Source organism: Diplotaxodon limnothrissa, linkage group LG1 (genome assembly GCF_057381915.1).
Source record: "Diplotaxodon limnothrissa isolate DT_005_m linkage group LG1, D_limnothrissa_male_GT1.1, whole genome shotgun sequence".
NCBI lineage: Eukaryota > Metazoa > Chordata > Actinopteri > Cichliformes > Cichlidae > Diplotaxodon > Diplotaxodon limnothrissa.
This window is the reverse complement of record NC_140596.1, coordinates 40,629,092-40,642,589: the sequence shown is the minus strand read 5'-3', so window position 1 is coordinate 40,642,589 and position 13,498 is coordinate 40,629,092. Positions and strand designations below refer to the sequence as shown.

Genomic DNA, 13,498 nt, shown 5'->3' with positions numbered 1-13,498 from the left:
CCTGTTCCTGCCAGAGGCCCGTGTGCCTACTGGTTCTGATCCGTCCCTGCCAGAGGCCCGTGCGCCTGCTGGTTCCGTTCTGTCCCTGCCAGAGGCCCGTGTGCCTGCTGGTTCCGTTCTGTCCCTGCCAGAGGCCCGCGTGCCTGCTGGTTCTGTTGCGTCCCTGCCAGAGGCCCGTGTGCCTGCTGGTTCTGTTCTGTGTGTGCCAGGGGCTCCAGTGCCCACTGGGTCTGAGACTGTTTTTGCTGGGGGGCCCCGAGGAGCCCGTCCAGCCATCAGCTGCAGTCTCATCACCAGCTGCAGTCTCATCACCAGCTGCAGTCTCATCACCAGCGCCTGTTGCGGCCTCAGTCTTCGGCCTCGCCTGGTCCGGTTTCAGCCTCTGCTTTGGCTTCATCCGGTCCAGCCTCTGCTTCATCCTCGTCTGGTCCAGCCTCTGCTTCATCCTCGTCTGGTCCAGCCTCCGTGTCTTCATCATCATCCTCGCCTGGTCCGGCTCCAGCATCCTCATCATCATCCTCGCCTGGTCCGGCTCCAGCATCCTCATCATCATCCTCGCCTGGTCCAGCTTCTGCTTCAGCGTCCTCATCAGCTTCGTCTGGTCCAGCCTCCGCTTCGCCTGGGGCTGCAGGGGCCACGCAGCCTTCAGGTCCCCTACTACCACCTTCACATCGTCGGTCATCTGCCAGGCCGCTTGTTGGGCATCTCCGCCACCGTGGACGCCCTCCAGAACGCCCTCCTGAACGCCGCCACTGCCTTCCACGTGGCCGGCCTCCGGACTTGTTTCCACGCCGCCGTTGCCGTGTGCACGGTCGGCCCCCAGAACTGTTTGCCCGTCGCCGCCGTTGCCGTGTGCACGGTCGGCCCCCTGAACTGCCTCCACTCCGCCACCGCTGCCTTCCGCTCGGTCGGCTTTTGGATCTGTGTCAGCCTCCGGGCCGGCCTCCTGAACTGTGTTTTGTCCTTGTGCTCCAGCATGTGTGTTTGTTTTGGACAGGTCACTTGGTTCGCTGGGGCTTGTTTTTGTTCGGTGTTGGATAAGTAAATCCTTTTTGAAAATAAACCCTATACCTACTAAATTGTGTGTTTACTTTCCACCGTTGTGAGGAAAACGTATTTGTTGGTTGAGCAGCAGAGATAGGTGTGTGGTTTGCGCCAATGCCAAAAAGTTTATTCTGCTACGGACTCTTGTTTGGAGCTTCTGGTGCCCAGGTGCACACACTCAGGTGCCTGATTAGAACCTGTGAGCACAGACCCTGCTAGAGCGGTCAGTTGGTGTCTGCTCCAAGCACGCCACGCTTGACTGATCTGGATAGGGCCCGTGCCACAGAGCAACTTCATGTTGCAGCATTATTATTTGGAGAGAGATCCAGTACCATCTCCAAAGTGTTCAAAGAAAGAAAAAATCAACTAAATGCCATTTCCTTAGTTTTTGTGCTTGATTCTTATATTGTCTGCCTCCAGTATATTACCATACTGACTACTGTTGATGTTCTCTTAGTGATTAGATGCAGCCGGAGCATTAACAGCCCTGTGTGAAAAACAGACTCCATTTAAGTGGAAATACTCTATGGGTTGCTATTTTGAAGGTTCTTTAAAAAGGAAAAGCACAAGAGGTAATCTGATCGAGATAGTGAGTGCGGGCTAAATACATATTCTTAGCAAACAAATAAAAAAAGCCTGCCTTGTCATAACAGAGTTACATAAGTCAGAGTTTTCACATCTAGTAATGCTTCAAACTCCGTATTACTCCATGTTTGTCTTGTGCCTGAAATTCTAAGGATTTATGGTCTTATGTTGGTGACCATTTGCATAACTCTTTGGCTATGCAGACAGAAGGATTGTGGGAACCAAAGCACAACCCGAGCAGGATTCACTACAAAGAGGAAGAAACACAAAACCACCCATTAAAGGAAAAAAACAAAACAAAAAAAGTCAGACCATGGCTGCAGTGAGCCATTTTATTGTTTGAAGCGCTAAAAAACAAAGTTTATTTTATGACTTCTTTCTTCTCTGCAGCAAAAAGCTAAGCAAAGAAGCAACGACAGCACAAATATGGACAAAACAGTCTAGACCACATGTTTGTGACACTGCTCGTTCTTGACAGACACACAGCTTCACTCGGTGTTTTTGCTGGCATAAAAAAATCAAAATCATCACGTTCAGTGGAACCCTAGGCCATTTTCAAAGTTAGGATACTTGGTCCACGAAAACATATTTATTCAAGTCATGCAGCCAATTTATTGCCTGCCTGCACCGTACCAAATCTCCTCACAGGGTGAGGGTTTTCTACATGTTTGTTTCAACATGAACAACACAAACAAGCAGACACAAACAAAAAAGCATCACAAAGATAGAGAAAAAACTGCATATTAACAGCAACTCAGCTAAATCCAAAGTCTAGGCTACAAACTAAGCTTCTTAGCTGAAAGCTCAAACTCTGACTAAAAACTTCGTTCGGCTCAGCCTCATTGCCTCTGAAGTGCTCACGCTAATAAAGCGCTCCACTGGAGTGGCTTTGGAGGACAGCTGAGGACCCTGTGGGACTGCCTTTCATAAACGCCTGCCTGAATATGGCTATTTTATAACTCGGGCGTAGGTTATGAGTCAAACATACCAGTTAGACAACTCTTACTGCTTCTTGGGATTTTTTATGGATTTGCTTGCTAAGGCATATACACTTCAAACACTGCAAGCAGAAACATACAAATACACATGCGCTTGAATACCAGCTCAAGCCGCTGTGCACATACACTCCATGTTATGGAGGATAATCATTTCATCTGTCTTGAGAAAATTAAGGGGTTAAATGTTTTACCTTTGTGACTGATTGAACGAACTGAGGGATAAGTTGGAGGAACACAGACAGAGCTTGTTAAAGTTAGATGATTTTCATATTACATTTAAAGATCTCCAGTTAACCTAGTAACATGCGCCAGGTTGCCAGAGATCTGTTTAGGGTTAGGGTTGTCTGTAATATTCACATATACGAATAAAAAGAAAAGAAAATAGCAATCTAATAAGAGAAGAGGGCCAAAATGTACGAAGAGTAACATTTTAAAATTTCTGATTTCCTTTAAGGTGCAGCTAAAATGCAGTTTAATAGTAAAGCCTACCCAGGAGTTTGCTGGTGACCTGGTGGAAGTTACAAGTTTAAAGAAAAGAAACTAAATGAATAAACACGGTAAACTTTACACTGCATGCTGAGGTTTGGTTGTGCTCTGTCCTAACAATGTTTAATCACAAATGATCGAATATTGTCAAGAAAGCTATTTACATCCCTGATTGCAGCTGACCTTGACCATGTTGCACCGTTGCCATGGTAACAAATGGGATGAAAAAAATGTGCTGCTTCTGAAGACGGTTTCCCCAGGCTGAAAGCTGGAATCAATCTTCCATAATCACTTACACACAAACACTACTGAAGATTTTTTTTTACACTACCTGAAAAGGACTCTGGCTGTTGTAGTTCTTTACTTCCTTGTCAGCTCCACGAACTAGCAGCACTCTGGCACAGTTATCCTGTGGAAGGAAAAGAGAAAAATCACTCAAATGAAGCAGCTGACAACATCCCTAAGACAAGACTGGAACCCTTAAAGTCTCCTACTTTTGCTTTTTAAAAAAAAAGAAAAATAAGAAGATGATGGTTAAGCTTCCAGTAACATCAGCAGAATTTTCCAAAAGCATAGAGCAAGACCTGATCAATGACTGAGCATGCCGGCTCTTGCACAGGGATATACAGGAGGAAATAAGAAAAAGAACATCTAATACCTATCAGGAATGGAGCTTCAGTGTCTCTATGGCTCCACTCAAAGAGAAAGAGGGAGTGAGGGTGAGAGAGAGATGGAAAAACAAAAAGAGAGAGAGGAAGAGAGAGAGAAGAACAGAGATGGAGAGTGCTGAGGGGTTTGAATCTGCTGCACAAATCGCCCACAAAGTGCTCAACCACGCATGCACTGAGCACACACACATGCATATAAATACTTTTTTTAGATCCACAATAAGCTATTGAGAGTTGAAAAATCAGTCACACAGATACTGATACAGAAGCATAATCTGTACTGTAAAGTCGGCATTACAAATATTTCTCTGATTAGACGTTCAGCCTCTTATTTTAAGACATGCACGGGTTCTATTTTTACTCATTTCCATCTGGTGTGTAGTAACCCCACGACAACATCTATATAAGCTGAATTTACATGTAGCTGTACGTGTGGTACATTTTAGAGCTGTGAAGGAAAGCAGGGCTATCAGAAGACAACCAGAAGCAAGGAACGAAGCAGATGTACGGCCTGGGGAGGCAGAGGGATGGTGAGAAAGGTCACGTCGAAAGTCAATAATTCTGAGCTAATCCCGTTTGTTGCAGTTTGGATGCCATGGAAACTTCAACTACCGATGGATTTTTACTCTGCATCGCCTGTAATGTGAGGAAGATGAAGGTGAATTCTCACTTAGGTTTTAGGTTTTCATTTATGCACTGGAACCTGTTCTATCCATCTCTCGAGCAGCAGTGACAATTAATACAAACTTATGATGCACAGCATCACAGTCCAAAAAAAGATTGATCCAAATAACCCCCTCTGCTTCACAGACACTGAAGATGTTATCAATCTTTATTTTTCCAGATCCCCAGTTTTAGGAGATGAGACTGAAGTATTCTTTATTTTTATTGTCATCGACAAATAGAGAGACGACCAAAAGAATCAAATAACAATTGCTCTCTCTCTTTCTGTCTGTCAGCATCATCAGGAAGAGGGAACGTGAGAAGCTCGAGATGTGGAAGGTGAAGGCTACAGTGTTACCCACACTAAAGTGACCACTAAACTGTCCGAGTGGCTTCAGCAGATCTCAGGAATGACATCATAGATCTGTGTCCAGAAGAGAGACAACAGAGGTACCGTGCAGGACCCTCAAGCAAAAAAACCAAAAAAACATCAACAGTTTAAAAAGAGAAATAAGTAAACCAAAAAACGAGTTAGGAATACAGAATTTGTTTTCTGACAATGGTGATTCTACTCCTCCTTTTCAATTCAAGTAACAAATACTTAAAATAAATAGCAAACAGGAGAAATATATGCAAAAATAAGAGAAAGCTACACATTAGAGTACAAAATAGTGGCAAAGTGATTGGAAGTAGTGCAAAGAAAAGACTTGGTCTGCATAGCGTCCGTGTGTGAGTGGCCTGAGTGATTCAGGTTACTCAGACCATGGCTTCAGTTTATGCTAACAGTTCAAATGGCCCAGGGGAAGAAGCTGTTTGTAAGTCTGGAGGTGTGGACTAGTGATGTGTCGGTCGCGAACGAAATGGTTGTTAGAGCCGGGTCTTTGACGTGAACGACGCGAGCCGGCTCCTTATCGCGAGCCGTAGGTTTTTTGTTTTCACATTAGAAAGGTATAGTAATCATCCACAACTACTTTCATTTGCGGATGATAAAGGATTCAGAAAGTTAATTCATGCGGGCCCATATGACAGAGAATATGCATCTTCTTTTTGTTTTCATATTATAATTTATATTTAATTGTGTTGTGGTTTGCAGAGTTTTGTGTTGTTTCACTTTAAATTTGTTTAAAAGGAAAAAGCTGAAAATTTAAATACCGTATTTCCCGGACTACAAAGCGCACCTGAATATTAGCCGCACAAGCCAAAATCAGGGGAAAATCCTGTTTTGTACATACATTAGCCGCACCTGACTAAAAGCCGCAGGTGTTTCAATGTTGACTTATCATATGTAAGAGAATATGCACAAAGGGAATTGTCAGGAAAGAGATGGCTGTTTGGAGACATCACTTTTATTAATATTTTGAAAAACAAGTTATGGGTACATATTTGCACATGTAGTACATAACAGTAGCCTACAGCACACCAGAAAAATAGATTCAGCTCAGGTGCAGTGACACGGCTTTAACAAGAAGAAAAGTCAGTCATTCACCGCCATCTTTCTCTTCTTCCTGCGCACTAAAAACACCAAAGTCCTCTTCTCCAGTGTCGGATACAAACAGGCTCAGGATGGCTTCGTCATCCACTCTCCGCTTCTTTCCTTCGTTGTCACTTTCAAAACCAAAGAAATCCTCGTTGTCAGTGTCAGAGTCGAACACCCTCAGAAGGGCCGTGGCGGTGTCCTCCTCACCATCATGCAGCAGTCCAGCCCTTCAAAATCCGTTGGTGATCGTGGATGTTTTCGCACTTTTCCACGCTGTCAGATTCCACCGGTGGAGTTGGGCATAACTTGCTTTTCGCAAGTTTATCGCCGCTCATCATCCACGCCTCCCGCTGAACGCGTACCGCTACTTTGAAGTTTGTTTTTCGCGCTACTTCGTACGGCACTACGTTGCCTGGCGGACGGACATGTGACTAACATACCACTCTTGAACCCCGATCCTTCCGCCAGGCAACGTAGTGCCGTACAACAGCGGAACACACAAAACAAATCGTTTTACGATATGACAAAAATTATGGAAAATCCATAGAAAAGCCGCACCTGACTAAAAGCCGCAGGGTTCAAAGCTTGTGCAAAAAGTAGCGGCTTATAGCCCGACAATTACGGTAGTTAAAAGTTGAAATGTGAATAGTTGATTTTTGTATTATATGATTTATTTATTACATTTTATGTGGAGTGAATAAATAAAAGTATATTTACGGTGGCCCCTACAGACAAAGCACATACAAACTTCAAAACATGTACAAAAGACAACAGAAGTGCTCCAGGATGCTAGGGGGCAGTGTTGAGCTTTTGTTACCTAGTGGCTACACAAGCCAGCAAGTACCAACGACCGGATTTGGTGTGTGGTAATAACAGGTAAATGAACATTTGTTTAAATTATTTGAATATATATGAGTGCCTGTGTATAAATACACAAACCATACACATATGCTTTCAATTGTGTAATTTAAGTGATCTAGTAGCTCTGTTTTGAAGTTCAGTTAAAGCTAGAAATGTGTTTTGGAGTTTGTACGTGCTTTGTCTTTAGGGGCCACGACATATATTTATATATAAACATATATAAATAAAACCACTTTTTTACATTAGTAATTCCTTTTGTGCATATTTTTATATTATTGTTAATAATAAATTAATTAAGGCAACAAAACAACCTGAAGAGCCGGTTCGGAGCCAAAAGAGCTGATTCTCTAAAAAGAGCCGGAAATCCCATCACTAGTGTGGAACCTGATTAACATGAGGTGCTGAGCAGAGGGCAGCGGGTCAAACAGCAGGTGGGCGGGGTGCAAGTGGCCACATTTGAGCGCCCTGGTTCTCCTGAGATGCAAGGATTGGCAATGGCCTCCAGAGGTGGCAACCAATTATTTTTTGGGAGGTGCTAATTAGCCTCTGCGTAGCCTTCCTGTTCTCAGTAGTGTATATCAAACACCCAGTCAGCAGGAGAGCACGCTCCCCACTGAGGAGCGGTAGAAGGCCAACAGCAGCTCTCTCTCACATGGTAAGAAACCTCGGAGTGTTTTTGGATAGCTCTCTTAAATTAGATAAACAAGTGTCCTCAGTGGTAAAAAATAGCTTCTACCAGTTACGTTTGATATCAAAGGCGAAGCCCTATCTTCCAGTGAAAGTACTTGAAAAACGTATTCATGCATTTATCACCTCTAGACTGGACTACTGTAACTCTTTATACCTGGGCCTCAATCATTCTTCTCTCTACCGTCTGCAGTTAGTTCAAAATGCTGCTGCACGTCTTCTAACAGGTTCTAGAAAGTATAATCACATCACCCCAGTTCTAGCTAATTTACACTGGCTCCCTGTCAAATACCGCATACCGTTGCCTTTTAATGTCTCGCTGTTTTTTTGCTGATTGTTAAGCACTTTGATCAACCCTGTTGTTTTAAAATGTGCTATATAAATAAATAAACCTGACTTGATGAGGCTCTGTGTTGGACAGGTCCACGGTGGCTGTGACGCTCATGGTCAGCGTTTGGTTACATCAAATATAGAAGAATAATTTGCATTTAAGTTGATGACACTTAGACTAATTTACTAAATTCCACTGTTGTAACATTTGTATAGTGTCTAGTATAAAGACAAAATCAAAAGTATACTGTTACTGTAGGAAATGGAAATCAGCCAAGACAGCTGTGAAACACCCGCTTCAAACATGAAACATCTGCTTACATCTTGTTGAATTCAGTCTAAATACACAGAGAGCAGCAGGTCAGCTGATCACAGCCTGTACACTAAGAAAATCTACTGAAGAGCTCTGATTCTTTTCCCCACGCTGAACCACTACAACCAATACTACGCTCCCACCGCTGCTGAATGTGCGGTGCTCATTTTACTCTCTACAATGCAGGCAACAGAAAACAGTTGTTGTACTAATAGTATTTTATAATCATCTTTAATATAGCACAAGGTTCAGTTACTTTTGCATAAAAGTCGATGGTAGAAACGTCCTTCAAGGAACTACTTTTTCCTTTCTTAGCCTTTACTTTTGCACTTTTACACGAGTAAAGAAATTGATTCAGCGCTTCAGTTTTTACTGGAGTACTTTTCAACACAGATGTCTGTACTTCTGCTTAAGTAAGCATGTAAGTACTTTTTCCACGTCTGCATCTGACATGTATCGTTCCATTGTGTACTTTGCACGGTTGAAATGATGTTTTTACTCATCAGCAGCTGTGGAGTAATGCACATGATAATTTCCTTTGAAATATAGCTCAATCCTGACACGGAGAAAAAGCTGTTTTACATCTTCCATGCAACAACTATACTTAATTTTGCATATTAAAGAACATCATCAGCAACTTTATGCCGTCCTTTCTGTTCAAAGTTGATGCTCAGTTTTTTAAACTTATCAGATCCAATTAAGCCAAAATACCTTACAGAAGTTAAACATGCAAACAATAAACAAGAGTTCAGGTCTTAGGAGCATCATGTGTTATGTGTTACGTAACTAAGTAAGTTTGACGTTTCAGTTTTCAGGGGAGGAAAGATTTCATATATTTTTAAGCTCTTTAGTGACCAAATTCGGTTGAATCTACCTCGTCTGCACGTTGAAATTTGTATGACTGTAGTGATTTGATCTCTTCTCAACAACCAGTAACCTTCTGGTATTCACAACATAATGCAAAATGAAAGCAAACATTCATTTGTATCAATAACTTTAATATAACTCCTGAAACAACTAAATGTCCAAGCTGTCCAAGCTACAGACATCCGTCTTAATAACTTTATCCAGGTCTCTAGGAATTATTGTAACTGTGACTTAAAGGAGAATAAAGTCCAGGTTGCTGCTTTTCTTATGTGTGTGCCAGGTGCCAAAAGGCTGATTCATCTGCCAAAGGTGTAACACCAGAACAGATGTGAGTGTGCCCTCATCCCCCAGGGGAGTCCAATGTGACATCCACAAACAAACCTACACACACAAGATTATTTAAAAATAACAATCAATGAAAATATCATCAGTGATTTAATAACGCAACTTGTATTATGATCTCTGAAAATGATTATACATTATATATTATACATATGTACATCACAATATCCAGAAACATTATGCACACAGAGTATACAGAATTTCTACAAATTTCTAATAAAACAGTTCACTGGGTGTAGGTACAGCTACAAAACGTTACCCCACTCGTGGTATTATACCCTTTGATGGCTCGGCGTTCAGTAGTGCTTCAATCCTATTCATTGTTTCGATTCAATAATGATGAATTTAAACATATTTTGAAGAGGCCTGAAATGTTTCCAGACGAAGTTCAACAAGATAAATCATGTTATCTCTAAGTCATGTTAGTGACATCATTTTAATCATGTTATCACAGTTCTTTCAACTCCTGCAGAAAAGCTATGTGGTAACATCTGAAATGATGAGACAGCATTTTAATCATTATTATAAAGGCTGTAGTTTGTAGCCATTGCTGCAAAATGATGTCAGTGTAACAGGGCTTGTTGGTGGTTTTAACAATTTGAGGTGGTTGACGTTTTATTTATAAAGAGCACATTAGCTTACTAAAAATGGCAGCTAGCTAGTATTGCTGGTATGTAATATTTTCAAAAGCTAAAATGAGCCTACAAGAGTGGGGCTACACCAGCGATACTAGCATTAGCTGTGTTAGCACCTTCAACAGGTAGTGTCCTCTGGTGCACACTGAGAGGATCAAATGTCCTTTTAACTGCAGTGTCCTTTCATATTATTCATATATCCATGATGTAAATTTACGTGAGTGAATACTGAAGATAAATATAATTTTACAAGCACAAGGACTTTTTAAAAAAGGTCTGCTTAGCAGAGCTATGGGTGCAAAGAGCAGTGTAGAACATTTGCTTCCTCACCTTTGCTAATTTGATGCAGTGTTGCCAACTCTTCAGTAAGGAAAATCTCTAGTGGCTGTCCTAAAAATCGTTAGAAGTCGCTAAATGATGTCATTGCCTAATTTGCATAATTGGTCATGCTAATGTAATTGTAACCTATGTTGTTGGAGAGAGAAATAACATCATGGAAGAGACAAAGTGAGTAAAAACGTCCTAAATGCATTTAGAATTTATTTAGAACTACCATTTTGTCATTTTCATTACTGACACTGGATTGGCCAAACAAATCTCTCAGCGACTGGTCTCTCCCCTACCTTCGCTGCGTGCTCACGCAGCTTGTGGAAAAAGTTTAGTTTGGAAGAAGTGGAGCTGAAAAGCTGAGAGAAAACAATAAAAAGAAACTAATAATAGACCAACATGTTAACTGTCAGAACATTAGTACCGGCAACAGCTAGTAACCAGGCCTCACTGTCACATGAGTCTGTTGCTGTTAGCACTAGCTGTGGAGACATGACGAAGAGACAGAGGAAGATGAAATTAATGTGGTAACAAAACTAATTAGAAAGGAATTGATTGGAGGATTCGGGTAACATGAATGGCTACTTTGACCAACCAGAAGATGGTTTCATCCACCCCTGTTTTCCCCTCATAACAAGGGTGGTGTAAAAAATTATCATCAAACAGTCTTTCTTCTCACACCAGTTCACCTCACTGTGCCTCAGAAGTCAAAAGGTTCCAAGGTTTTCCACTTCTTTAAAAATGACAGCAGCCAGGTGAATGGAAAAGAATAAATCCACAGGTAAAGAGAGACTAAAACATTGCTTTAGTTTCTCATTTGCAGATCAATGTCATATCTGTTTCCTTTGGTAAAGATTGGATTTAAAAGGCAGTGATTTCTTGCTTTGATACAAATAAATCAGTGGGCTGCTTTTTATTCAAAGCAGTACTTCTCTGCTTAACTGGCCCCACTCCAAGGTCAATGTGTTAAATGGTCTCAGATGACTGGCTTTACAAACAAGTGTTAGAGGGCACTGCTGACCTTTAGATAAAGAGTATAAAGATAGGTTTAAGCAGAGTGGTCTTTGAAATCCAATCTGTGCACATTCAGTTAGACTTATCAACAGATACGAGCTATTTTTTGCTACTCAGTACAAATCCCACTGCACTTGGAAGATATAAACATTTAAAAAATCCTCAAAATATATTTTCCACTTGTGTGCTTTTCTTGGGAGCTATTTGTAACAGCAGTGCGTGTGTGCCTATGTGTGTATTTATGTGCAAGCAAGTCAAAATAAGCTAGAATGTGTGCATGTTCAAGCTAATGAAGAAACATGCCTTCCACTGTGCTTTGCTCAAGCCCATTCAGAAAAACAGCCACACTTGTTTTTGAAATTCAGATTATTGCTAAATTCAACTACAATTATCATCCTAGCAAGAGAACTAAAGAAACGTCTTAGACGAGGGGTGAAGTGGCTCCACATCCAAGTAAGTGTATGTGCATGCCTCAGCCAACCTATTAAGTTGCAGTTTACATCCATATCTCTTTCTGCTCCTGAGACATGATGTGGAATGATGAGGAGAACAGTGTTTTTGTAGATCATCACAGTGAAATTGACTTTTAAGCTTTTGTCCCATTTGTCATTTCTATCACATGGTAAATGAGAGACTGCCTAAACCATTGGCAATCAAGATAATAAGAGCCAAGAAAAGAAAAAGAAAAACTGAGAGGCTGCTGTCACAAATAATGTAGAGTTAAAAGTTACGATTTCAGGACGGTATACTCCTGGGATACACCAGGCGCCCATAGTTCAACATCAGAACATCATTTCCATGATGAAAAACTTGTAAAGAGACTGCTACAAAAGGGAAGGAAATCACACTGTATTCAGTTTGTATGCAGTCATAGCAGAACCGAAAACGGTGGAGTCAGCAACAAAAGCAGGAGTGCATATATTAGCACACAGGAGCACACAGCATTTAAAATAGTTAAATCAGTTCAGTGAGATACTGTAATGTACCTGACAGCAGGAAATAGAGGGTTGCATTCACGGCCACCTTTTCTTTTCTTATTTTTTCCAGTTGAAAGACTTTTATACAGTATAACAGAGAAATGATCATATACTGTATGCAACCATTAGGTTAAAACTAGTTAGGGCTGTCAGAGTTGGTAAATGGTATGATACTTACACAGGGCTTTTCTACTCTACTTGACAACATGCCTCATTCACCCACTCACACAAACACTTTTTTGTACACCTACACAACAAGTCAAAAGTTTGGACACACCTTCTCATATAACGGTTTTCCTTTATTTTCATGACATTGTAGATTCTCACTGAAGGCATATAGTAAGCAAAGAAGTGTGAAATGTTTTATATTTTAGATTCTTCAAAGTAGCCACCCTTTGCTTTGGTTTTCTGCTTTGTTGCGCTCATTAAGGGAAGCTCATGAAGCTTCATGGGTGTAGAGGTCATCTGGTCACCTTTTCTGTGTTGTACAAAGACACGGTGGGTGGAACCAAAGATCTCAAATTTGGACTCATCAGATTTTTCACTGGTCTAATGTCCATACCTCGTGTTTCTTTGCCCAAACAAATCTCTTCTGCTTGTTGCTTTTCCTTAGTCGTGGTTTCTTAGCAGCTATTTGGTCTCCTCTGAGCCATTGATGTAGAAATATGTCTGCTACTGGAACACTGTGTGGCATTTATCTGGGCTCTGATCTGAGGTGCTTGGGGCGGTCCTCATGTGAGCCAGTATTATTGTAGCTCTTGATGGTTTTTGTCAGTGTACTTGGAGACACGTTCAAAGTTTCAGAAATTTTCCAGACTAACTGACTGACCTTCAGTTCTTAAATGTAATGATGGACTGTCATTTCCCTTCACTTAGCTGATTGGTTCTTGCCATAATATGAATTCTAACAGTTGTCAACTAGAGCTGTCAGCTGTGTACCAACCTGACTTCTGCACAACACAACTGATGGTCCCAACCCCATTAGGAAGGCAAGAAACTCCACAAATGAACCCTGATAATGCACACCTGTGAAGGGAAACAATTTCAGGGGACTGCATCATGACGCTTACTGAGAGAAGACCAAGAGTTTGCAGTGCTGTCAACAAAGCAAAGGGTGGCTACTTTGAGGAATCTAAAATTTAAGACATATTTATTTATCCATTGATAAATAACTCTACATATGGAGGCAAATTGTGAACATTGTAGTGAAGACATTAATACTTT

At 41.4% G+C, this 13,498-nt stretch overlaps 1 protein-coding gene across 1 annotated transcript in view; it reads right to left on the bottom strand.

The window, feature by feature from the left end:
• The window catches only part of shank2b (SH3 and multiple ankyrin repeat domains 2b), a 222,288-nt gene that overhangs the window by 170,425 nt on the left and 38,365 nt on the right, over positions 1-13,498 (bottom strand). The window contains exon 8 of the mRNA XM_085358502.1: positions 3,445-3,522. Coding sequence (XP_085214628.1) covers positions 3,445-3,522 — 78 coding nt within the window. The remainder of the gene's footprint in view (positions 1-3,444; positions 3,523-13,498) is intronic.